A 25,699-nucleotide genomic window follows, 5' to 3' on the forward strand; every position below is an offset into this window, starting at 1 on the left:
GCTTTACACTGGCTGCCTGCAGAAGCGTGTAGGTATAACGGCCGGGATCTGTGTTCTGATCCAGAACTTCCCTGACAAGCAGGGAGATCGATATGAAGCTATCTACAGCTTTTACTTCGGAGATTACGGCCACATAAGCGTGCAGGTCTCCTGAGAATTCCTTTTTATCTAAACTTTACATTCTGTAAATGTAAATTTATGATTTGAGGTGCTGGAAATTGGCGTCTTTTTAAGGGTTTTTTTCATTTGTTACAGGGGGCTTATCTGACATACGCGGAATCGTATCTAGCAATTACTGGAGGGAGTGGGATCTTCAACGGAGTGAGGGGCCAGGTGAAGCTGAAGCAGATCGTGTTTCCATTCAAGCTCTTCTACACTTTTTACTTGGAAGGCATTCCCAATTTGCCTGAAGATCTGCTGGGAGAACCCGTGGCCCCTGCCCCAGATGTAGAGCCCGCACCTGCTGCCAAGGCCTCTGAACCTCATGCCACTATCCCATCTTTTACAGTTTAGTTGAAAGACCTTCATCATCATTCTTGCATTTTGCAAGAAAAAATAATTCAAATGCAGCACTGGTTTGTTGGGATCGTCTATCTTACAGGTCAAAATCTCTTCTTCTTCTTTTGGGAGACATGACTACCGACTACTGAATCATCTGTATTTTAGGATTTCATAGTGTTGTTCGCTTTTAAGAATGGTTGGAAGGAATAGGGTGTGGTCTCCAGTCAGGAGGCTGTGGTTTTGTGCTTGGGTTTCCGCCCAACAGCTTCTATTCCACAGCAGTAGGGTCAAGTACAATTAGTTGTTCATGTTTTATTTAGAACTAGTATTGACACGTATTGTACTCGTTTAATTTATTAGTTTGACCATGTCACTGCGTATCTAATATAGCACAAGTTGTTCTAATATATATATTTATAATAAATTTCTTAAATTTTTATATGTTTTTAAGTTTTCAAGATTCTAATTGTATACACATCTTCCTATACAATTAATGATTCTTAATCGTAAAGCTTCTATCAATTTAATGAGCTATAAAATGCACAATTGTCTCCCATTCACATGGGTCAAGTTCATTATACAAACAATAAATGTTAGCCATGGGACAAAATATAATTCAAAGTGCAATCATGTTACTTAAAGTATAATTACAAATTCACATGATCAAATACAAGTTCATTCAATTTCCAAACTTGTCAATTGGACAATCAATTTGAATGCAGTTTTTTAAATTATTTTTTACAGTTGATTGATAATATTTTAGAATTTGATATTAAATAGTTTATTTTCATTCACATTATTGATCTACATTCTGTAATTGAATTGAATAGTGGTGGTTCAATTTTAATTGTGTAGCTAGTCAATTATTAAAAACATGCATCTAATTTTGAAAGTAGTTTAGAAAGGAGTGATACTCACTTTATTGGGCACCATGTAATATTTTGAACACTAAAAATAGATGAAAATATTAGATTGTAAATTGTTTATTAATATGTATACCAATAAGATTAAAAAATCTAAGGGGTATTGATTTTTTTAATAATTTTGGAATTTGACAACAAATAGCTTCTTTTTATTCATGTTGCTAATTTGTGATATTATATACAAGTCAAATCAATGGTAGCTCATTTTTTATTGAGTCTAGCTAGCCGACCATTAAAGAAACATTTCTACTTAGAGAGAGAGAGAGAGAGAGAGAGAGAGAGGAGTGGTACTTCGTTCTTGTGGCTTTGTGTATTATTTTGAATGCTAAAAATAGATGAAAATATTAAATGTCAAACTAATATGACGTAGTAGCATATGCACAATGCAATAAACTATCAATTTCTCTAAGTTTTGTGTTATTATTCCCTATGATATCATCGAGAATCCTTTGCACATTTTTAAATTATCCAAACATCTTGAAATTCATACTACCTATCTACATTTCTTATAATATGACATTTGTAAGATACATTCATCCTAGAAATATAGCACTAAAACAATAATTTTAGTGTCTTATTAATGTAATGCTTTGCTTACATTAATATGATGAATGTATGTTTTTTCATTTTGCCTATGATTTTACTTTGTAGGCTTCCAATTTTACCATGTACTATAGATTCATGGTTATATTTTCTAACAAACTTAATTAATTCCAAAAACCTCCATATGTGCATGTGTGTGTATGTATATACATAGGTATATATATGTTGTATACACACACACACACACACACACATCTGTGTGTATATATACACATATATATACATACATATATATAAATATATGTATTTACACACACACACACGTGTGTGTGTGTGTGTGTGTGTGTGTGTGTGTGTGTGTAATATGTATACATACATACATACATACATACATACATATAGTTTTGCATGTCAATTGAACAAAACATACATGGGAGATAGATATAGAACCAATCTTATGTTCATTGAACAATTCTAAAAATTAGATCTAAGTATGAAAGTGGCATGCTTTTATGATTCAGTGATCTATTGATTTGGAAACAAACATGACTAAGCTAATGAGTGGTGAAGTTTTCATATTGGGTGCCTAGAAAGGTATCTATATTGCACTCCACTTTCACATGACTCTTCTCCTTGGAAAATCCATGCAAAGATGGGGATATTCTTGATTTTTCTTTATAATTAATATAAATATATGCTAATTTATTTTAAAATAGTTTATTTTAAACATAGGCCACACATATTAAATAATTCAACAGCTTGCGTCTCCTTAGACACTCTCCAAGGGATGCAGAGACCTAAAATGTGTGCATTTATTTTTATTCACCTAACCTTAAAGAAAACTAGAATATAAATGTTGTTGGATGATGTAAGATTCCCTACATTCTTAGATGCTCTTGTATTGAAGAGGGACTTGCAAAATGTAGCAAAACCTTGAAATGCCTAAATTTACATATAAGGCTTGATTGAAATTGAACTTATACCACCCCATTGATAGAGTTTACCAAGAAGCCACAAACCACCATAGGGAGGACTAATCCCCATTGGCCCCATTAATGGGAATAATTAATTATTATTATTAATATATTATAATATTATTATTTGTATTAATTTTTAATATTATCCATATTTATTTATGTGCATCATGATAATATTTTTAAATGCTTATTGAGTATATTTTATTATATGATATGTACTATGTCCTATTATTAGATTATAATATATAAGTATCATGTAGTAACATTTATTATTATTTTAATGTGTTATATATTTATATCAATATTACATAATATAATATGTGTTATATTCATTTGCTAAATAATATATTATTATATTCCTTGACCAAATAATGTATTATTATATTATTTTGTAATATAATAATTTAGACTATATGATTTTATTAATGTATTATTGCTATATATTATTATAAAATATTATGTTTAATATATTCAAATAATATTATTCATTTTATTACCATTTTTAAATATTGCTTCTTTGCTCTAGAAGAAGTTGTAGAGATAGGGTCCACTACCACAATTAGAGATGATGAAAATAAGAAACACATCAATACTAAAAAGGGGCATATTAAAAAAAATGGGGCATTATGAACCAAAACAAATGGTTACTATTGTCACTAAGAGTAACAAAACTTGTGCTAATTTTAATGCAAGTGGGAACATGTTCTAATCCATTAAAGAAAAAGGTGTATACCTAGAAATTTGGGGCATGAAATTAGCTCACAACTTCACACTCCTACTCCTGGGTAGAAGACCACTATCGACTAGCTAAATCAAATGGTTGAACTAGTGTTTTAGGTTCCACACTTATCCCTCTCTTGGAGGACCTAAATGTCATTTGATTCTAAAGATTATGTTTATTCCTCTTAGTTTTTGGCTACTTTCTATCTAAATTAATTGTGTACATGAGAGGATGAAAGATTTTCAAATAAGACTGAAAAAGGTGAGAACAAGGGTAGGAACCAAGAGGAATAAGGAGGATAACTCTAAGATGTCATCCATCTTAGATAAAATGGGCTTGTATATGGGTAAGTGCACAAAGATGGGGAACAAAAAAGAGGGTATAAGATGCCACTTTTGTTTTTCCTGAAATCGTCGAATTGTGAACTTTGACGAGAAATTATAGATAATTAGACCCAAATTTTGAAAATGTGATAGCAAAAAGAGTTGTAGTACTCCAAATCTAGTTTCTAAACTACTAATTTATTTTTTTAAATGGTGGAGATTAAGGTCCTTGAAAAGGGGGAGCACAAAAAGTGGTCGTATTTTTTGTGAAAAAACAAAAAAAAATCTGTTGTGCTCCCCCTAAAACATATTTTTCATTTTAAATTGTTTTAATAACTCTAGTGAGAAGTTAGTAGCATCACTTAGTTTATCCTAAATATTTTAGCTTTTTTATGAATACACATTTTTTTATAAATTTATGAAGTGGAGAGATGTTGAGAATGGAGAATTTAAGCGTGCTTCCCCTAGAAATAATTGAAAACTAATTGAAAATCAATTTATTTTCTTAAAGTGTTTAGAACATAGTAGTTTCTACAAAGAATTATGTTTTTGAGATACAATAAACAAGGCAAAATCTATGCCCAAAATAGTACTCATGAGTATTTGACAAAAAATAGATATACTTACAAATGAAATTAGGGACAAAATGCTTATTAGAGTAAAAAAAAAGAATGGGTAGAGGGATAAAAAAGAGCTCAATAAGATCTTGTTGTTTAATTTTGTCATTGTTGAACCACACACAAACCTAACAAGGAGCGCACAAGAAAATATGTAATTTTTTATATATTTGATGGGCGATACATCTCAAACTTGTTTGAATCATCCAAGCCTTTGGGTTGGATGCCCAAGGAAAATCCAAGCCCTAGGCTTGGTGTTTCTCAATGCAATTAAAAAGGTGCATACTATGTACAACATATACCATACACTATATATTGCAAATATGGTATGTGGCATATGCATTAAAAAATGTTTCATATATCATGTATATCACATTGTTGCATATTTCACATATGACATGTGCCATACATTGAGAATGTCATATATGGAGTGCACTAAATGTAATATATGAAACAATGTAATGCTCTCTCTCTCTCTCTCTCTCTCTCTCTCTCTCTCTCTCTCTCTCTCTCTCTCTCTCTCTCTCTCTCTCTCTCTCTCTCTCTCTCTCTCTCCCCCCCCCCCATCATTCTCCCCCCCACCCCTCTCTATCAAAGGAAAATAATGAGCAATGTAAGGATTTATATGACTCACCATATTAAAGTGGGGTTATGCATTCATGAATAGAAACCCATCCTTGAACAAAATATGGTCAACACAATCACAAGGATAATGGGTTCTAATGAAAGCTATGTGTTCAAGGAAGCATTGGAATTCCTCAAAAGGATTAATTGATATGTAGGTATGATAAATGATTATAGGAGAGTAGATTTGATATATGAAAGTAAGTGCAAAGGTAAAATGGATAAACTATACTCAACTTGACATTAGAAGAGGAAGATTGACCTTAAGATCTAAATTTGATTGTCAACTATTTGAATCAATAATAAGTCTACATATGGGAATTTGAAGCCTATAACTATCCATTGTGCAATTTTCAGCCAAAAGTACAAGAACAGGTCACAATTTCATGAACAAGTTGACAAGTCAAATTAATCTAAGTAGCTCCAAATTTGATAAAAAAATTCTAAGGAAACTATATTTTAAGCTTTGAAATCCATATTTACAACTCTAAAATTTGTTCCTATGCACATAAAATAAGGGAAAAAGGTTGTGGAAAGGGGTTTGCCTTGGTCAGACACCTATTTAGGAATAAATCTTGAAATGAAATTAAAAATTTGTAAAGGAAAGTAATGAGAATAAGATAAATGTTAGATTCACCTTGCATGAAAGATCCTTGTACACCGATGTAGAAATTTGTCAAATCCACGAAGATGTTTATAAGTGTATTTATTGAAATAGAATGTAGAATCAAGGATGCCTTTAGAAATACATAGATCTATGATCATTAGTCCTAAATCTAGAATGTAGATATGCTTGATAGCCTTAATCATGAAGGAGAGATCAAAAGAGTGAATGTTTTGATCATCTTGCTTGATTGAGAATTCCTCTACTTTTCCATCATGGGAGAGAAAGTTGTATCAACTAGAGAATATTTCCTTTTCTTGAATGGATCTTGAAGAAATGGGCACTTAGAGATCTTGAGTTGGATGGTTTCCTTCAAATCTTGAATTCATATTCTCAATTGCATAGCTTATCTTGCTTCCACTTGCTCTTTAGATCACCAATAGCTTACACTTGGTCATGAAATAAACTTGTTTGTGTTATTGTCAAAATGAGAGGAATTTATGTCCTTTTATACTCGTTTTGGAATTAATTTTTTTTTCAAGGTCAACCACAAATCAAAACCTTGGAAATTTTTTTTACTATCAAACCTTGATCAAGAATTAGCTAAAAAATCCATAAACAAGTCAACATATTTACTTGTTGCAAGAAAAATCACCTTGAAATTTATCAATGTCTAGGGGGTGTGATAGAATATAGAGGGATAAATTGTATATTGCTGGGATAAAATATAATAGACATTTAGACCTTGAAATCATCAAAATTTAGTCTAATTGGCCCTACAACTTCCAATTATGGGGGCTAAATTTTTAGGATGGTACATTTAGCCACCAATTTGGTTTGAATATGAGACAAACACATGGTCAAAATAAATTGAATTGAATGTATAGGATGATCTTATATGTTGGAAAGGGGGGTGAATCAGGAACAATAAAACTTCCACTTATTTCATCAATTAATCCTTCATATAATATTTTGATCTAATTGCATGCATGAAAGAATGAAATAATTAAAACGTTCATAATACTTTGACACAAGATATGGTGACCTAGAAACCTTCCGAATATAAAGTAAAATTGGGGTGGGGATAATACCTACAAGCTTTAGTACTGCAGTATAAAGTTGGCTTGTTAAGGCTTACAATTGATCACTTCTGATGATCTTCCCTGTTAGAGCAATAAGGATTACTAGGTCCACCAGGTGAAAGGATTTACAAAACATACAATGAAATATGCACTCAATAAAGAGATTTTTAAAAGATTGTTAAGTCTACCTTGTTAAAGGATTTGATTGATACACCTATTAGGATGAGCCAGTGGTCGATCTTTGATCTGCAACTTTATTTTGTTGGTTGAGATTCCTTTGAAATATAATGATCACCTTACTGTGATAGATAAATCTTTGTTGTCCCTTATACTTCTTGTAGCCTTCTTAATACACACTCCTACTCTTCATATGCTTACTTCTCATCATGTTTGGATGTGATACAATACATTACATATATACCAATCCAAAATAAAATTCAACAAAGTTGGCTACAATACAAGTTTTACCCAAATTCACAAAGTTGGACCAACTATTGGCACTAAGGTTTTGAAGACAAACTCGGTGAGGTTTTGATACTCGACGACCATTGTCAACACTCAACATCATCATGATCTTGGTAGACGTAGAAGCTCGATTCATACTAATCACTTCTAAGTAGTTTGAACTCGATCAACACTTGTGACTCGGTGAACACTGCAAAACTTAGCATATAAACTTAATCACTTTGTTGACACTGCATGGCTTAGTCAACACTAACACTGTGAGCTTGGTATAAACTGAATCGCTTGGTTGACACTCCTTAGCTTGGTCAACACTAGATTCACATCATTGATACTACAAACTTGTTAGACATTGGAGAACACAGTTGACACTATGCAACTCGATAATACTGTGAAGCTTGATTTACACTATCACTAATGAACTCGGTAGATACTGCTTGACATGAACTAAATATATATTCTGAAACTCAATAATAACTATAGAACTTGGTAGTATCTAGATTGCTTGGTTAACATTGCAAAATGCCAAATAAGCTTGGTAGTTGCTAACCAATTAACTAAGTGCAAGTCACTAATAAATAAACTTGACCTTAGTGTCAACAATCTCCCCCTTTGGCATTAGTGACAAAAACACTTATCAATCTAAAACTGAATACTCAAAATTTTTAGGTCAAAACATTTTTTTTATCTCCATCTTGTGTCTTCAACTCAATAACATACTCTGTTTTTGAATTTTTTCAAAATTGCATTCATAAAAGATGTTGTACATGTATTTGTATAATAGTATACTTCTCCATATATATATCACATATATACACATATTATTTCTCCTCAATATATACACACACTTCTCACCTTCTCTACCATTATATATATATATATATATATATATATATATATATATCATCTTCTCCCCCTTTTTGACATAAATGCTAAAGGTGTATACTACATATTGATGCCAAAATGTGATGAGAAGTCAGAATGTACCTTCAAATTCAATGCCATTATCTTGTCCCAATTTTCCTGTAACACCTTACTTGCATGAAATACAATCTATACTTTTGCTGATAACTCCATCATGTGATGAGCTATGGAGAAGTTATTGTCATGGATGAGTGTCTTGGCATGTGCAATGTGCTTCTGCAATACATCCATGTTTGGGAGAATCATGCCTTGGATGTCTACAAGTGTGGCCCTTATCCTAGCTTCCTTCCTTAGCAATTCTACTTGCAATTTTTTTAGATATTTGATCTTTGAATAATGAGCATAACTATAGCTTGGGTCAAGTGACAACTAATGTGCACTTGCCTTCAAGTCTTCATCTATCTTAGATAATTTATCCTTGATTTCTTGAGTGAAGATAGATGTATCACATAACTTAATGAATAATGAAGTTACATTATTTGCAGAGGTTACCAATGAATTGAGAATAGTAGATAGTTCTACTTGATTTATTGCAATTTTCTATACTACTAGCTCCAATACTTTGTTCTTAAATTTCCTCTTTTCTCTTTCTAGCAACTTTTTTTGTTCATTCAGATCTTCATTGAATATCTAGATAACTTCTACTAACTAGATCAAAATAGGTTGTGCACTATCAACCTCAATACTTAGTGCATCTACAAGTATGTTCTTCAAATCTTAAAGCACTTGGATTTCTTTTCTCTTCTCTTCTCTAAGCTTTTGCTGCTTAGCTCTCTTTTGCAATAATTCACCCATGATGTTCATTTGATCAGGATTCTGAGTAGAGATATCCTAATTTGGGATAACTATATCCTCATCTAGATCAATGCCTTCTTGTTTAGTTTTATCCTTACTTGAAACTTTAGTACTCGGTTGAGACTGGTTCTCAACTATCCTTGTACTTTCTATATGTACACTTGGAATTGTAACAACAATAGAAATAGAGGGGCTAGCAACAAAAGTAGATATTGCATTGACAATATAAATACCTTGTTTCTGCGTAGCCAAATCTAATGATGGTGGAGACACTAGCTGCTCATTAGATGGAGTGTTGATCACTTTAGTCAATATGGTACTCATTTGAATAGGTGCAAATATTGGTTGGGTTCTTGGTGTTGCAATGATTACCACAACCAACACGACTGAAGCTTTCTCTAAGCTTGATGACATTAAAGCTTTTCTCAGAGAATGAGGAAATAAAGCCATTATTGCTACTGCTATCTTCTCTAGGTTAGTTTCCTCAATACTCTGAATCTCAAGGAGTTTCTCCTCTGTAGCTTCTTGTTCTTGCTCCTCATCATCCAGATTTACATCATCTTTAGTTTCTACTCTTCTTCATCATCATTGTCATCATCTTCCTTATCATCTTCATCCTCTTTATCACTAACATGAATAACAAAGTCACTTAGTTGATGAAGTTTGTCAATGTTTTTCCATGTGGTAGTAGTTGTCTTCACTATGGATTCTATGTGTTTCATTAACACAAGACATGTATTGAACTTAAGAGTGAGCTTTTCCTCATTTTAATTCATAGAATCTTTCACCTCTTTGCCACTGAGACTCAACATGAGTTGCCTTAGAGTCTATTTTTATATTTCTTTTGGAATCTTCTTAGCATTCTCCCATCTTGGTTTGATTGCTTGCACAAGCTCATTTAGAATTTTTTGCACAAGTTGATTAGGAGAGTGTTTCCATTTACCCAATTTTGATGTCATCATGTCTTCAACTTTCTCTTTCTCATCTGTAGTCCTGGTTTCATATCTAAGTGCTTTAAAGTTTTCCATTCCAGCTCCTCTTTCTATTTCATTTATCTTTTCTTGGAATGTAGGTGGAGGCTTTTTGAAAATAATTTCCTCTGCATCCTCCTCACCTAACTTCAATTTCTTTCTAGAACTTGATGCTCTTCTAGTGAATATTATAGTAGATGACTTAGTAGGTTTGGTTATGATAATCTTACCTTTCTTTCTTATTGGCTCTTCTTCCTCTAACTTTATTTCTTGTTATTCATCCTCTATTTCATCTTCTTCCACATCATTTTCTTTTCCTTTAGTCAACAAGAGAGTAGAACTTGCTTGCCTCAACTTTTCTATCCTCTTCTTTCCTTTGCTAACTACTTGAGAAGCTTGATTTCAAGTTCTATTCTTTCCTTGGCTTCATCATAAGTACCAAAATATGTAGCCTTAGGACCCATAGGCTCATTCAATAGTGCCTCAATGATATCCTTGGTGTAATCAATGTTAACCTCATAGCTTAGAGGCTTAACCTACATCACTCTAGGTTTGACTTCTTGAATGTACACTTTGTCATAGTCTACCATGAAACAAACACCATCCTTGTAGTCTTCTACAAGTTTCTTAGATATTCTATATCTACTATTCATCTTTTCCTTGAATGAATCAAAATAATTGTCCATGACACTGACAAAGTTCTCACCCATCTCTGCTATATATTCATTAATCTAATATAAAACTAGTACATCTTTTCTCCATATGACTAAACCTTTAGAAGGGAAAAAAATTTGCACATAGAAGAATAAACAAATCAAGAGTGAACCAAACTTACACAAATTGTTCTTTTAAGTCTTGATGCTCTCCATGTTCTTGTTTAAATGATATAACATTAACTCGGCAAGGTCCAAGGACATGTTGTTCTTCACTACCTTGAGAGCCAGATCAACCTCACACGACACACTATTGAGAAAACTAGAGCTATAGATCTTATGGGCAATCACATGAATTCCAAATTTTAGCTCCATGTCAGTTACATTGTTGATCTTCATTCCTCTTCCATCCCACTCGGCAAGAGTCTTATTTTCTAGTTCTACCCAACTTAGGGTTTTGGTAGTCTTAGCTTTGTTCAACATTGGCAAACTTGTTATCCTGTGAATCATTTTCTTTGTGATTTGAATAGGTTGCTCCAACCATGACTGCCCATTGTGTACACAGCTAAGAATAAACTTGATCCACTTAATTTGAAAATCTCAAGGCATATGTGGAATGTGTGTTAAACCCTTGATCTCCAAATGTTGATGCTTAGGTTTCAACACACCATTCACACATAACTTTTTCAAAGATTCATCCATCTTGTAATGCCCCACCAAGGGATCCAAAAGAACTAACCTAAAGTTTTACTAAGTTTTCCAAACAATTTTTTTATTTTAAAGAATAACATGTACAACAATCATAAAGTAGTGGAAGCAATAACATATAATCATACATAAGCAAACATAACATATTACATTTCTTAAGGATCCCAAGACATTGAATCACATTTAAATTTAATTAATACTAAGTCAAATAAATAACACATCTATATGAAAGAATAATTACAAGTCCAAATCCACTTAAATAATATACATTTGTTTTGAATGCCACTTGGCAATAAAATTTGGAATGCACAGTCATCCACTATACATGTCATAGGGTATGAAAGGTTGAAAGAATATACATTTATAAAAATAGATTACATCATCCCTTTTAGATCCATGAAATAAAGTACAATACAATAAGTAAAATCATCCATCATAAAGATATACCCATCCATCAAAAAGATATAACCATCCATCATAATACACAAAGATAGAATGAAGGAAATGTAGAACAAGGAACTCCAACCATGACATCAACAGATGGATCTCAAAGGTAAGAGTGAAAATCACTAACACTCGACCTCATGATAACCCAAAAAGGTCCACTCCCACCATGCTGAGGAGATAGTCTCAAGTCCTAAACAGGAAATCAATCCCAAAATCAAAAGTATTATCTAAGTCAAGGAAAACCCTAAAAGTAATCTAACTCAAAGGTTTTAAGACAAATCGACATCTAGACCCATAGGCAAACAAAGACACGTAGGAAATCTATATTGCTAGTGGGCAAGTGTCATCGCACAAATCAAGGCTATGGTTACCCAACTAGTCTTTTAATCCTCTGCCCCCCTTGATGCAGGAGCATCCTAGGTGCAAGGGCAATCATGCATCACCCAAAAATATTTTATTTTCAGCCTTTTCTATTTTAATAAGGACTAGTAGATAGGGTGGTTACTATTTATGGGAACTTGCTATTTTTAGTAAGTTTTTCATATGAGCTCGGAATGTTCTCATTTTCTACAAGAAGGTTCATTTTAGAGATATAAGCCTACCATTAAAATATCATTGCTCCAGCTTAAGTATTAGAGAAGTTATTGTAGATTTTGAATGGAAAAATTCATAGAAAAATCTTTAGGCTCACCATTGGAGGCCATAGAGTGCCTGGATGAGGTTCGAAAACTCATTAGAAGGGTGCTAGCTCAATTTCGAGCCTGTAGATCAGAAGCTAGTGTTTTCAAAAAGTGGTTATAATAGCCAATTGGAACAACGATTAGTGAGTTATGGCCTTCAAAAGTTGGGCTACCAAAATTTCTAAAATAATTTGTCAAAGATGTATTTGGCCGACTCTATGTGTATTGTTAGGGTCTGTCGACCCTAGGTATTAAGTTTGAGCATCTATAACCTTCCTGGGAAACATAAAACTACCTATTTAAGAATTTTCTAAACATTGTGTAGGACAACTTTGAGTGATAGTTCGCAGCACTGTCTTGTAGATTACTGTAATGAAAGGCACCCATTTGGGTTAGCATATTGTAATTGAAAATTCTGTAATTCTGCATTTGTGACAATAATAAGAAGTTCATATTTTGTTCTTGCATTTGCTGTTGTTTCTTTGTTTCTGTTATGAGTTTATGGTATTAGGGGGAGTCCCTTGCATCAAGTAAAATCAAAGCTAGAGTTCTTGAGCATGTGGACAAATTGTCAACTGTGTGGCAATTCGCACTAGGACTATGGTTTGGGCTGAGCATATAGACAGATTGTCGATTGTGAGGCAATTTGCATTAGGGTTTTAGTAGAAGTGTGAAAATGCCTCCAGGAAGAGAGCATGGTGAAAGAGCTATAGGTGTTACACTTGAGGGTTTTTGAGCCCTCCAAAGACAAATGCAAGCATTGGAAGAACAAATGCATAGAGGAATGAATCTTCCCATAAGAGATGAAAGTAAGGATGAGGATGAAGTAGAAGAGAATGCCAAAAAAAAGGTAGTTCTAAACCCAGAGGAAGAAAGGCTTTTTAGGGCCATCTCCAAGATTGAAAAAAGACCTAAGTTTGAGGTTCTCACATTTTTAGGAAATCTTAACCCAGAAGAGCTGATCAATTGGATCAATGAACTAGAGGAGTACTCTGAGTATGAAGATATTGAGGATCTAGATAGGATCAAGTTTGTGAAGGAAAAACTGAAGGAACATGCAAAGATCTGGTGGCAAGAGGTTCAGTTGGAATGAAATAGGAAGGGAAAGGAAAAAATCACTAGATGGGATTGGATGATAGCTAAAATGAAGTGGCAATTCATTCCTATGGAATATAAGCTTGATTTGTTGAAGAAGATGTAAGGAATGAAGCAAGCAAGAAAATCTATTCAAGAGTATATTGAGGAGTTCTACCAAGTTCTCATTAGAACTGGCCATGTAGAAGATGATAAGGAGAAAGTTTTCGTTATCTTAATGGGTTAAGGCCTAACATTTAGGATGACCCGAGTCTAGTTTGGATGAAAAATATTGAGGAGGCATACGAGTTTTCCCTGAGAGTTGAGGAGAAATTAAGTAAGAAGTTTGACAATAAGAATAGTGGAAGAGGTAATGGTGGACGATTTGGTGGACAATCTTATGGAGGCTGTAATGATGATCAGAAGAACAAGGATGAGGCTAGAAGTAGCAACCAAAACCAAAGGGGAAACAATTCCAATCATTTCCATGATCAAAACAATAGAGATTAGAGAGGAAGAGGTAGAGGAAAAGGATCTGGAAGAGGAGGCTTCCATGGAAAATGTTTTCATTGTGGGGAAGAAGGGCATAGAGCATTTGAATGTACCCAACATTAAGGAAGGACATATCAAAGAACAAAAGGTCAGGTGAGAGTTGCACATGTTGATGGAGATGCCAAATCCTCACATTCCGAAGATGCTGAAAGATGAGAAGTTCTAGTTAACAATAGAGTCTTACTGAGTGGTGAGAATGAAACTGATCAAAGAGGGAGTTTGTTTCAAACAAGGTGCAGATGTGAAGATAAGTGTTGTGATGTGATTATTGATGATGGAAGTACCAACAATCTAGTTTTAGAAATGATGGTCACCAAGTTGAAGTTGAAGAGACAAAAACACCCACATCCATATTGTATTGCTTTGGTGCAAGATAACCACAAGGTTATGGTCAATGAGCAATGCTCAATGAAGTTCAAGATTGGGAGCTACCAAGATGAGGTACTATGTGATATCATACCAATGGACATATGTCATATGTTGTTGGGTAGGCTATGGTAGTTTGACAGGCATGATGTACATGATGGGAAAGCAAATACCTACACTCTAACTAAGGATGGAGTGAAACATAACTTGAGGCTGTTGAAGGATAAAAAAGAAAAGGTATGTAGTGCTACCAAAATATGTTTTGTTGATGGAAAAGAGTTTCTTAAAGATATGAAACATGAGCATATGTGTTTTGCTATAATTCCTAAAGATAGTAAAGAAGAAGTAGAGGAGGTACCTGCAGAAATTGCAGCTATGTTGGAAGAGTTTTCTAATATTGTAATAAATAATGTACTTGATGGATTGCCTCGAATGAGGAAGATCAGTCATCAGATGGATTTGGTTCTAGGAGCTAGTTTTCCAAACAAGGCAGTGCACAGAATGACACCAACAGAAAGTGAAGAGTTGAATAGGAAAGTTCATGAGTTGTTGTAGAAGGGGTTGATTCGAGAGAGTCTAAGTCCATGTGTTGTACCAGCAGTGTTAGCACCAAAGAAGAATGGAGAATGGAGGATGTGCATAGATTATCATACTATTAATCATCATCAAGTATATATTTTCTTTTCTGAGGATGGATGATATTATGGATTGTTTGAGTGGAGTTTAGTATTTCACAAAAATAGATCTAAAGAGTGGGTACCATCATATTTGTATCAGATAAGGTGATGAGTGGAAGACTACTTTCAAGACAAGGAAAGGACTGTATGAGTGGTTAGTCATGCCTTTTGGGCTAACCAATGCATCGAGCACTTTCATGAGGCTCATGAATGAGATACTGAAGGAGTTTTTGGGTAAGTTTGTCATTGTTTACCTAGATGATATATTGATATTTAGTAAGACATTGGAGGAGCATTTGATTAATATTCGCAAGGTGTTTGAAAAGTTGAGGGAAGAAAAGTTGTTGATAAACCTGAAGAAGTGCTATTTTTTAAAGAAAGAGTTGGTGTATCTGGGATTTTTATTCTTAGGAGAAGGTTTGAAAATGGACCCAGAGAAAGTGAAGGCTATCCTCGAATGGCCTACTCCAAGGTGTGCAATAGAGGTGAGATCTTTTCATGGACTCGCTACATTTTACAAAAAGTTCATAAGAAGTTTTAGCAGTATTTGTGGACCCTTGACTGAAACAATGAGAGGAGATAGGAAAGAATTTAAGTGGACTATAGGAGAAGATAAGAGTTTCAATCTGTTGAAATAGAAAGTTACTGAGCAACCTATTTTAGCACTTCCTAATTTTAACAAGGTGTTTTAAGTAGACTATGTTGCTAGTGGTATTGCAATAGGAGCTATTTTGAGCTAAGAAGGTAGACCTGTTGCTTATTTTAGTGAGAAGTTGAATGATGCAAAAAGAAAATATTCTATTTATGATCAGACATTTTATTCCATAGTTCAAGCATTAAAGAAGTGGAGACACTATCTTCTTCCCAAGGAGTTTGTTTTGTATATTGATCATCAAGCTTTGCAATATTTGAATAGTCAAGGAAAATTGAACCAAAGACATTTAAAGTGGGTTTATTTTTTGTAGAGTTATACATTTGTTTTGAAACACAGAAGAAGGAAGTCTAACAACGTTGTGTATGCTCTTACTAGAAGACAACTTTTTTTGATAGAAATGAAGATAAAGGTGGTTGGGTTCAAGGAACTTAGTACATTATATCTAGATGATCCTACTTAGGACAAAGTGGTTGGATTTTATGATCCAAGATAATATGTTGTTCAAAGGAAGCCAGTTGTGCATTCCAAGAAGTTCAATTAGAAAAAACCTTATTAATGAGAAGCATAGTGGAGGATTGGTTGGACATTTTGGCAGAGGTAAAACTATAGCTTTGGTTACTAAAAATTATTATTGGCCATAGTTACAGCAAGATGTGACAAAGTTTGTACAAAGTTGCCAAGTATGTTAGATGACAAAATGAGTGAAGCAGAATACAGGGTTGTATCAACCATTACCTATACCAGAGAAGCCATGGGAGGATGTCAGCATAGATTTTGTTCTTGGATTACTGAGGGCACAACGTGGGTATGATTCTATTTTTGTGGTGGTTGATAGGTTTTCAAAGATGGTACATTTTATTCCTTGCAAGAAGACTAGTGATGTTGTTCATGTAGTAGAGTTATTTTTCAAAGAAGTGGTGAGATTACATGGTCTGCCAAAGAGTATAGTTTTAGATCGAGATACCAAATTTGTTGGGTATTTCTAGCATACATTATAGAAGAAGTTGAAGACAAATTTGAAGTTCAGTTCATCACACCATCCACAAACTGATGGGCAGATAGAAGTTGTGAATCGTAGTTTGGGAAACTTGCTAAGATGCTTGGTTGAAGATAAACCAAAAGGATGGGATATGATTTTACCACAAGTGGAATTTTCATATAATACTTTTTTTAATAGGAGTACTAGTAAATCACCATTCTAGACTGTATATGGGAGTAGTCCCAGAAATATTTTTGAATTGAGAAAGTTGGACAAGGGAGAGATAAGTAGTGCTGAAGCATAAGATTTTGCTAAACATTTGAAGAACATCCATGATGAGGTGAGGAAGCACATCATAAAGATGAATACATAGTACAAGGCTAAGGTAGATGTGAAAAGGAGATATAAGGAATTTTAGATTGGAGATGAAGTCATGGTTCTTTTGAGAAAGGAGTGTTTTTTAGTAGGTACATATGATAAGTTGAAGATGAAGAAGTTTAGACTGTGCAAGATAGTGAAGAGGCATGATTCTAGAAATGCATATGAAGTGGAGTTTCCTGCTAAATTGAATATTTCACTAGTATTTAATATTTTAGATTTGATAGAGTATGATGAAGGAGATGATGGAGATGAAGTTGCAGAAGCATAGTGGAGCATTCCAGTAGCTAGTTTGGCTACCAATGAGATTGAGGAGATACTAGACAATCGTAATGTAAAAAGTACTAGAAATAAAATTTATGAGGAATATCTAATCAAATGGAAAGGGAGACCAGTTGAGAATTCATCATGGCTAGCAAAGGAAGAGGTCAACTGTCTTGGTTTTCCTTTGAACACCTGAGACGTGACGGGGTCACTTCTCAATTTACCTTGGGTGTCTAATGTAGGAGCATCCTCAGTGCAAGGGTAATCTTGCATCACCCAAAAACATTTTATTTTCAGTGTTTTCTATTTTAATAAGGACTAGTAGATAGGGTGGTTACTATTTATGGGAACTTGCTAGTTTTAGTAAGTTTTTCATACAAGCTCAAAATGTTCTCATTTTCTACAGGAAGGTTCATTTTAGAGATATAAGCCTACCATAAAAATATCATTGCTCTAGCTTAAGTATTAAAGAAGTTATTGCAGATTTTTGGTAGAAAAATTTGCAGAAAAATCTTCAGGCTCACTGTTGGAGGCCTTAGAGTGCCTGGATGAGGTTCAAAAATTTGATAGAAGGGCGCTAGCATAGTTTTAAGCCTATAGATCAGGAGTTGGCTTTTTTGAAAAGTGGTTATAATAGCCAATTGGAGCGATAGTTTGTGAGTTATGGCCTTCAGAAGTTCAGCTACCGACATTTCTAAAATAATTTGTCAAAGGTGTATTTGGTTGACTCTATGTGTATTGTTAGGGTCTGTCGGCCCTAGGTATTAAGTTTGAGTATCTAGAACCTTGCCGAGCAGCATAAAACTGCCTATTTAAGAAAGGTTTGAACATTGTCTAGGACAGCTCTGGGTGATAGTTCGCAGCACTGTCTTGCAGATTACTGTAATGAAAGGCGCCCATTTGGGTTAGCATATTGTAATTGAAAATTCTATAATTCTGCATTTGCAGCAATAATAAGAAGTTCATATTTTGTTCTCAGATTTGTTGTTGTTTCTTTGTTTTTGTTATGAGTTTATAGAATTAAGGGGAACTCTCCCCTGCATCACCCCTAGTGACTCTATGCAGCACTAATATCTTTTCATACTGACAAGGAATACAAATGATGCATGGTCACAACCAAGCGTCCTCTCTATTCCCATCCTAGTCTATATTAGCACTCGAGGCATGGGCGAGGAAAGACAAGACTCTTATTAGGTTCATTTTACTCTTATTGAATGTAGTGTTTTCACTTATTAACTACTTACAATGGGTTACCCTGGCAACCACTTTGGGCCTCGACCTCTATTTCAAGCCACTTCCCAACTTAACATACAGATTACCTACCCTAGGCTCATAAAAGTACAAATCAAAGAATCACAATTTTCACCTCAGATCTATACAAGTGACTGGAAAGCATCAAAAGATAATTCACAATAATCTCTTAATCCTTTACAAGTAACTGAAAAACATCCCAAAAATAATTGATCGAAGATTTAAAAAGGTTAAGTCAAGTATGTCATAACATTCACCTTGTTATCCCACAAGAACACTAACAACAATAACAAATAATATAACCAAACTCATCATAGAGCATACCAAACACATTACCATGGTTGAGTTTATAAGATCAAGTTTAAATCATCATAATACCACAAACACAGAACTCCCAAGCCTCTGGTAGACGTCCTAAAACTGGTCAACACTCTAGTCATCCCAAACCCAAAACATAGACAACATACAAATAACAGTGTAGTTTCATAGTTTGGTTTGATTTTAAAAGAAACATAATTGAATTAACAATAAGGTTTAAGTATTTGTTTAATGTATGTTTTCGAATACCTAAGATTTACATTTTAACCCTTACTACTTAACCCATTTCTTGTGTTTGAATTAAAAGCACAATTACCCTTATTCAAAAATAATTTAAAGGTAATTATTTATTAAATTATTAAAATAATAATGATTGATTATTAAATAAAATAATTACAATCCCATTAATAATCAATTTATTAAATAATAATAATGACAAGAAATATAATTAAACATTATTAACTGATATTTATCATTACTTTGGATTAACTTCAATAATAATCTAAACTACCAATTTAATAATTATTAATTAAAATTCTTTAATATTTAGTATTAATTAATTAATTTAATAATTGTTAATAAAAAACTATTAATAAATTTAATTAATAAATAATAATTTAAAGTTATTAACAAATAATAATAATAAAATTAAATAAAGTTAAATTTTAAAAAATTAACTGTTAAAACTATACCCATGTGGTTAAGGCCTACCGACCAACCTTAATAGGCAGCTACCATGCGGTCGCAGCCTGTTTGCTACTGCACATAGTAGTATTTAATATTGCTACTGTGACGGCAGTACAGATTGTGCCACAAGCAATAAATGAGCCGTGGGAAGGTAAGAAGGGGGATTGGGGAATTGGTGGCCTTGCCTCCTCCAACCTAATTTTAATATTTATTTTTTATTTTTTGCTATATATATATATATATTTTTAAATATAAAAAATGCTTTCAACAAACTTCCCCAATAATTTTTTTTAACATATACATTTTTGCAAAAGTTCTATCAAATCTCTGATAGGGAAAATACAACAAACCATTCAAATTTTCAATCTAAAATTTCTATTTCTTCAAAACCCTTCTCAAATTAATTTGTAACTTTAAATTTATAGAATGAGGGTTTCACTGATCTTTTTAGTCCCAACATATACAAAAGAAATCAACATGTATACTAGTAATTTCAAAATGAGATATTGAAAGATTCATCACAATGAAATTTAGATAAACAATTCACAGTCACAAAGAACACATAAATATTAGTTACATAATTAACTGGGTGAACAAAACACAAGGATCTACCTGGTTCTGATGCTAATTCACAAACAACCAAAGATTGTAAGAGGAATCTCTTCTCTCAAAACCTTCTCTCTAAAAATTCCCTCCTCCAAAATTCCCGATCCTTTTTTTTTTTTGGAAAATGAACCCTCAATTGATGATAAGTAGTTCTCTGCTAAATTTTGGGCATTGATTGTGTGATCACCTAAGGGAACTCCTTGATCACAACCCTTTAACTCTTTATTATCTTTTCTTTTATGTTTTCATGCATATTTTTTGCAATATAAAATATCTTTAATCATTTAATTTCTCTTTCTCTCTTTATTTAATTTATTATATTTTAATTTCTTGCATAAGCTTTATGCAATTTAGTTAAAATAAACTATATTAAATACTTAATTACTCCCTCTTAATAATTTTTGAAGTGTTTTTAATATAATATTTATTAACTTAAGTAATAATATTATTTAGCATTTATTTAAAAATGATCTCCTAAATATATTATTATTAAAGTAATTAAATATTATTACACTCTCAAATTAGCACTATAATTTTCTCGTTAAATTTAATTCTTTTTATTTAATTAATTTCCAATTAATTAAAAATACTTAATTATTGAAATCATCTTAATAATTTTTCATTAAATTAAATCATTAATTTAATCTTTTAATTTGACTTAATTAATAGAAAAATCACCAAAGACCTATAAGATGAAATACGAAAACCCATCATAAAATATCATATACAAGATCAAACTCAAGGGTTATAATCACAAATGTATGTCATATGACGAATTCAGAAGGGTAATCATCACAAATGCTTGTCTTAATTATCTAGGACAAATGGTTTAAAGGTTAGGATTTGGACTCAAGAATTTATCTCCCCTCTCTTACCATTGAGATATTGTGATAGGGTGTGCTCATCCTAGCAATTCAGGAAAGTCAATACATAGTACCTGTAATCTACATAAAATCCACGTATATACAAACACATATGTTCTAAGCTAAACATACTATGGCAGGAAGTGCTACATCATGTAGATCATGACTAGCAGGTGAGTACGACTCTCTTCCTTAACCACACCAAAAATGCCACACATAAAGAACACACACACACACACACACACACACACACACACACACACACACACACACACACACACACACACACACACACACACACACACACACACACACACACATGTATTATGGGGTAAGTATCCATAAGAAAAAATGTATAAATAATCCATCTAACTAACATCATCAAATAACTGAAATCACTATAAATAATCATCATCAAGGTATAATCATGCATACATGGAGTAACTGGTATGAAGTAGTCTCATCATATAATTAACTCAGTATGAAACAATATCTGATAATTTGAAAGATAATGCAACTAATTATCAAGCATAAACTGGCCTAAAAGAGTTTGGCAATAATAGCAAAATGTAAACTAGGGGTAGACACTACACATCTCTAAGGTTCCAAATTCTTGTATCGAACAATGAAAATGTAAATGGATATCATTAATGAGTAATATCTTGGGTAGAATCTATGATTGAGCTCTAGTTGGGTTAAGTGCTTCTACAAGTGCTAGAATCAACTTGAAGTTTGGTGCCTTCCATTCAATTCCATGAACCAACATCTCAGATCCTTTCCTAATTTTGCTACCGGTGTACACTTGATTTGTGTCACACTTTAAAGCCTTCTATCCAAGTCATTCCATGAGTTTGGAATACTTGGATGCTGACTTAGAGCTCCCTATCCATGGAATGCAAGAAAGTATATTTGAATGTGTGAGGGCTCTCAACTAAGCCTTAGAAATATGTTTCTTGCTAGTAAACCATACAACGAGACGTTCTCCGAGAGACAAGATACAAGAATGCAAATGCCCACAAAGAATGCCTCAAGAATGCAATACAAATATGGATTAAACTAGCATGAATATGCAAAATGAAGCTATGTTAACAAGAATGAGAGTATTAAAAACCAAACTAATTAAACTATGTGAGATAGGTTATAGAAAAAGAGAAACCAAGCTACATGCATCTAAACTAAAATGCCATGATATGAGAGAATGTAGACAAGAAAATGAAAGTTCTCCACAAGCTCTTAAGGATTCAATTAGTAAACCTACAACATAACAATACTCAAGAGTGTGGATCCTTTGGTAATGGGAGAGCTCTTCCTTTTAAAGCTATATAGATGGTAGAGATCAAGGTCAAAATGGTGGATGATCAAGGGTGGAGTTTGAAAATAGGAGTGATCCATGTGCACACACAAGTCAACCACTAAAATAGAAGTTGACTTCCCATATAAGACAAAAGTCACAAAGCCTTTTCTTTTAATTGGTAAAATAGAAAAATGACTTTATGTGTGCACTTTAAGTAGGTTAGAAGAATGGGGGATTTTATTTAATTAAAAGTGGACATGTTCTTTTAATCAAATAATTGACTTAGGATAGCATAGTCAAACTATAGGTTCTAATCAAATTAATAGATTTTTTCAATTTGGTTTACGAAAATGATAAATTAATTTAACCAAAATGCTGAGAAGGGGACTACTAGTCTAGACGACCATTTTAGGTGATTAAATTTCCCCTCTTTCACTAATGTATAATCGATCATGGAACACATTGGGTCAAAGAAAATAAAAGCCTAGTAGGTAGCAATAGATAAAGATATCTGTTCTGAAGAATGAAATGTAGAAAGAGATAGAAAATCTTGAATGTACAGCTTGGTAGCGATAATATTGCACACTAGGAAAAAGATGATATCAGAATTTAAGAAGAATGGTAAAATCAAGCCAAGCAGATAGATCAAGAGAAAATTAAAAGATCAAACATATGTTCCTGAGAAATAGATAGCTGTAGCAAGCGATAAAATATTTCTGCCCCCTTGGGATCAAAATTGAAATGAGGTAATGAGAATTCTAAAATGATCTAGATATGAAAAATATGAAATATAGTGGAGTCCAAGGTGACAAATAGATGATTATAACTAAAGAGTGGCTAGAAGAAACTGATAGAATGTCATAGTTTGACTAGAGTTGACCACAAAGGATAAAGCATGAAAATTAGGTCAAATCGAGTAGAAAGGTGATTTTAGACATGAAAATGTGAATATAAGAAGATATGAAGTGTAGAAATGATGAAGACATGAAGAAGTGAAGATGTCCTAGTGATGATTCAACGATTAGACCTCAAAAGGTCAACTAACTACATAGAAGAAGGTAGAATTTGAAAAAATGATTTTGACTATCAAGATGAACTCATATTTCAATTTTGATCCTAAAAATGATCTAGGATGTTCAAATTATGTAAGAGGTGAAATGTTTATATAGATGTGATGATAGAATAGCAAAGAGATGAAGCAAAAGATTAAGAAGGTGAAAAGGCATGATCAAGTAGAAAGTAAAGAAATATATGAAAGCAGTTAGCTGATTTGTCTACAAAAAGATGAAGAGAGAGCTCTCCCATATACAAAAATGAAAGACTAAGCTAGAGAATGAACCTATAATGAAAGCTAATATGCAAAGTTGTTTACCAACAAGAAATGCATAACATTTAGACTTTAATTTCATCACTGAGCATTTATTAGGGACATCATGAGATCATACAACCATCACTAGTATAACTATGAGGATATGAATATGATCGATATCAAATAGGAATGTGAAAATCTATTCTAAGCATCAAAGGCATGTAAGTCAAGATGGCTACGCAATTAGATTCCCTAAGTTTAATGTAGCAAGATTACACTTGTATCAAGACATAAGTGCCAGGATAACCCCCGAGTGTGGTCTTGCAAAAATAATCAAGGATGATACGTTTGTAAGTCAAAGTGTCAAATAGGACAAGCATGAATTCTTTGAACACTATAGATGAACAAAGTATACCCACAAGCAGAAAGAAAGAAAAAATGCTCTGTGCCTCCTATCTTCTAGTCCATGACATCCTCGAAAGACTATTAGGGAGGGAACACATAGCAAAGAAATTTTCATAGACAACACACAAAAGTAAATAAATTTCATCATAGCTCAATTGGTTAAATGTTTAAGGGTATGTGTGTAAGTCACTTGGCCACTTCTTCAAGACTTGAGTCTGATAGTGAGAAATATCACGAGACATATGAGATAGTAGGTAAACTATCTAAAAAGTGTTGAGAAACACTTGATGTCACGTTTGGGGGGGGGGGGGGCGGGGGGGGGGGGGTAGTGTTGAGAAATACTATTTTGTGAGTTTTCAAAGAAACCCTGGTGCACAAGGAAACCCCAATAGGCTAAGCAACTATGCCCCTGAGATGAGGACAAGAAACAATCCCAAGCTAGGAAATGTGTTGCAGAGTGGTTGATTGAGACTGATCGACATGTGTTCCTATCTATGACATGCAAGAGATATGAGATGGTGGATCTCAAATGCACCTAGCTTATGCAAACCCTTGCAAGGTGCATCATAGAATGGAAGATTCAAAGAGTAGAGACAAGAGTTCCAATATCAAGAATCTAGAATAAAATGCAATGCAAATGCAAGCTATTCTAAATGAAAGGCTAGCTAACAAAGAGAACTAAGCTAAAGCATAAAGAAAAGTAAGCTAAAAAGTATGCCATAATATAAGTAGAATAAGAATTGAGCTAAAAATGCAAAAATTCAAAAATTCTCCAAATCTCCAAAATCACCATGAAAACTAGTAGCATAACAATAGCATGAGAGACTAATTTTTTTGAATGAGGAGAGAGCCCTCCCTTTTAAAGAAAAATAGATGGTAGAGATTAAGAGCCATAATCAAGGGAGGAGAGTGCACCTTGAGTGATCCATGTGCACAAGCATATCAAGAAATCACAATTAATGATTGACTTTTGAGAGGGTTTGAAATGTGTGGAGGAGAATTAAAGTTATTTAAAAAATAGAATATTTCTCCCGCCTAGAAAATTGTGCTTTCATGTGTAGAAAAAAATGCTTTTTATTTTATTTCTAAAATAGGAATAATGATTTATGTGTGTACACTTAGGATAAGTGGCAAGTGAGGATTTTTATTTAATTAAAAGGGGACACATTTTTTTAATTAAATATGAACTTAGGATGAAGTGGTCAAAGTATAGGATAAAATCAAAATATTTGATCAAGGATAAGCATTAGATAACCTATGCAAAAATGCTAGAAAGGGGCTCATAGTCTAGATGACCATTTTTAGGTGATTACATTTGCCCCTCTTTGACTAATATGTGATCAATCTAGGAACACATGGCATCAAAGAAAATAGAATCCAAGTAGGTAGCAATAGGTAGAGAGATTTGATTTTGAAGATTGAAATGCAAAAATAGATAGACAGTCCTAAATGTACAACCTAATAGC

At 33.2% G+C, this 25,699-nt stretch overlaps 1 protein-coding gene across 1 annotated transcript; it reads left to right on the forward strand.

Moving 5' to 3' along the window:
• On the forward strand, positions 1–942 carry LOC149573075 (allene oxide cyclase, chloroplastic-like; the record flags this gene model as incomplete). The annotated part of the gene is given in 2 exon segments (XM_089814253.1): positions 1–145; positions 256–942. Coding segments are annotated over 2 exon segments (403 nt in total), but the record flags the coding sequence as incomplete, so codon positions are not given.
• Positions 943–25,699: the final 24,757 nt, after the last annotated feature.

Source organism: Cupressus sempervirens, chromosome 2, assembly GCF_028749045.1.
Source record: "Cupressus sempervirens isolate cs-2001-9-10 chromosome 2, ASM2874904v1, whole genome shotgun sequence".
In the NCBI taxonomy this organism is placed as follows: Eukaryota; Viridiplantae; Streptophyta; class Pinopsida; order Cupressales; family Cupressaceae; genus Cupressus; species Cupressus sempervirens.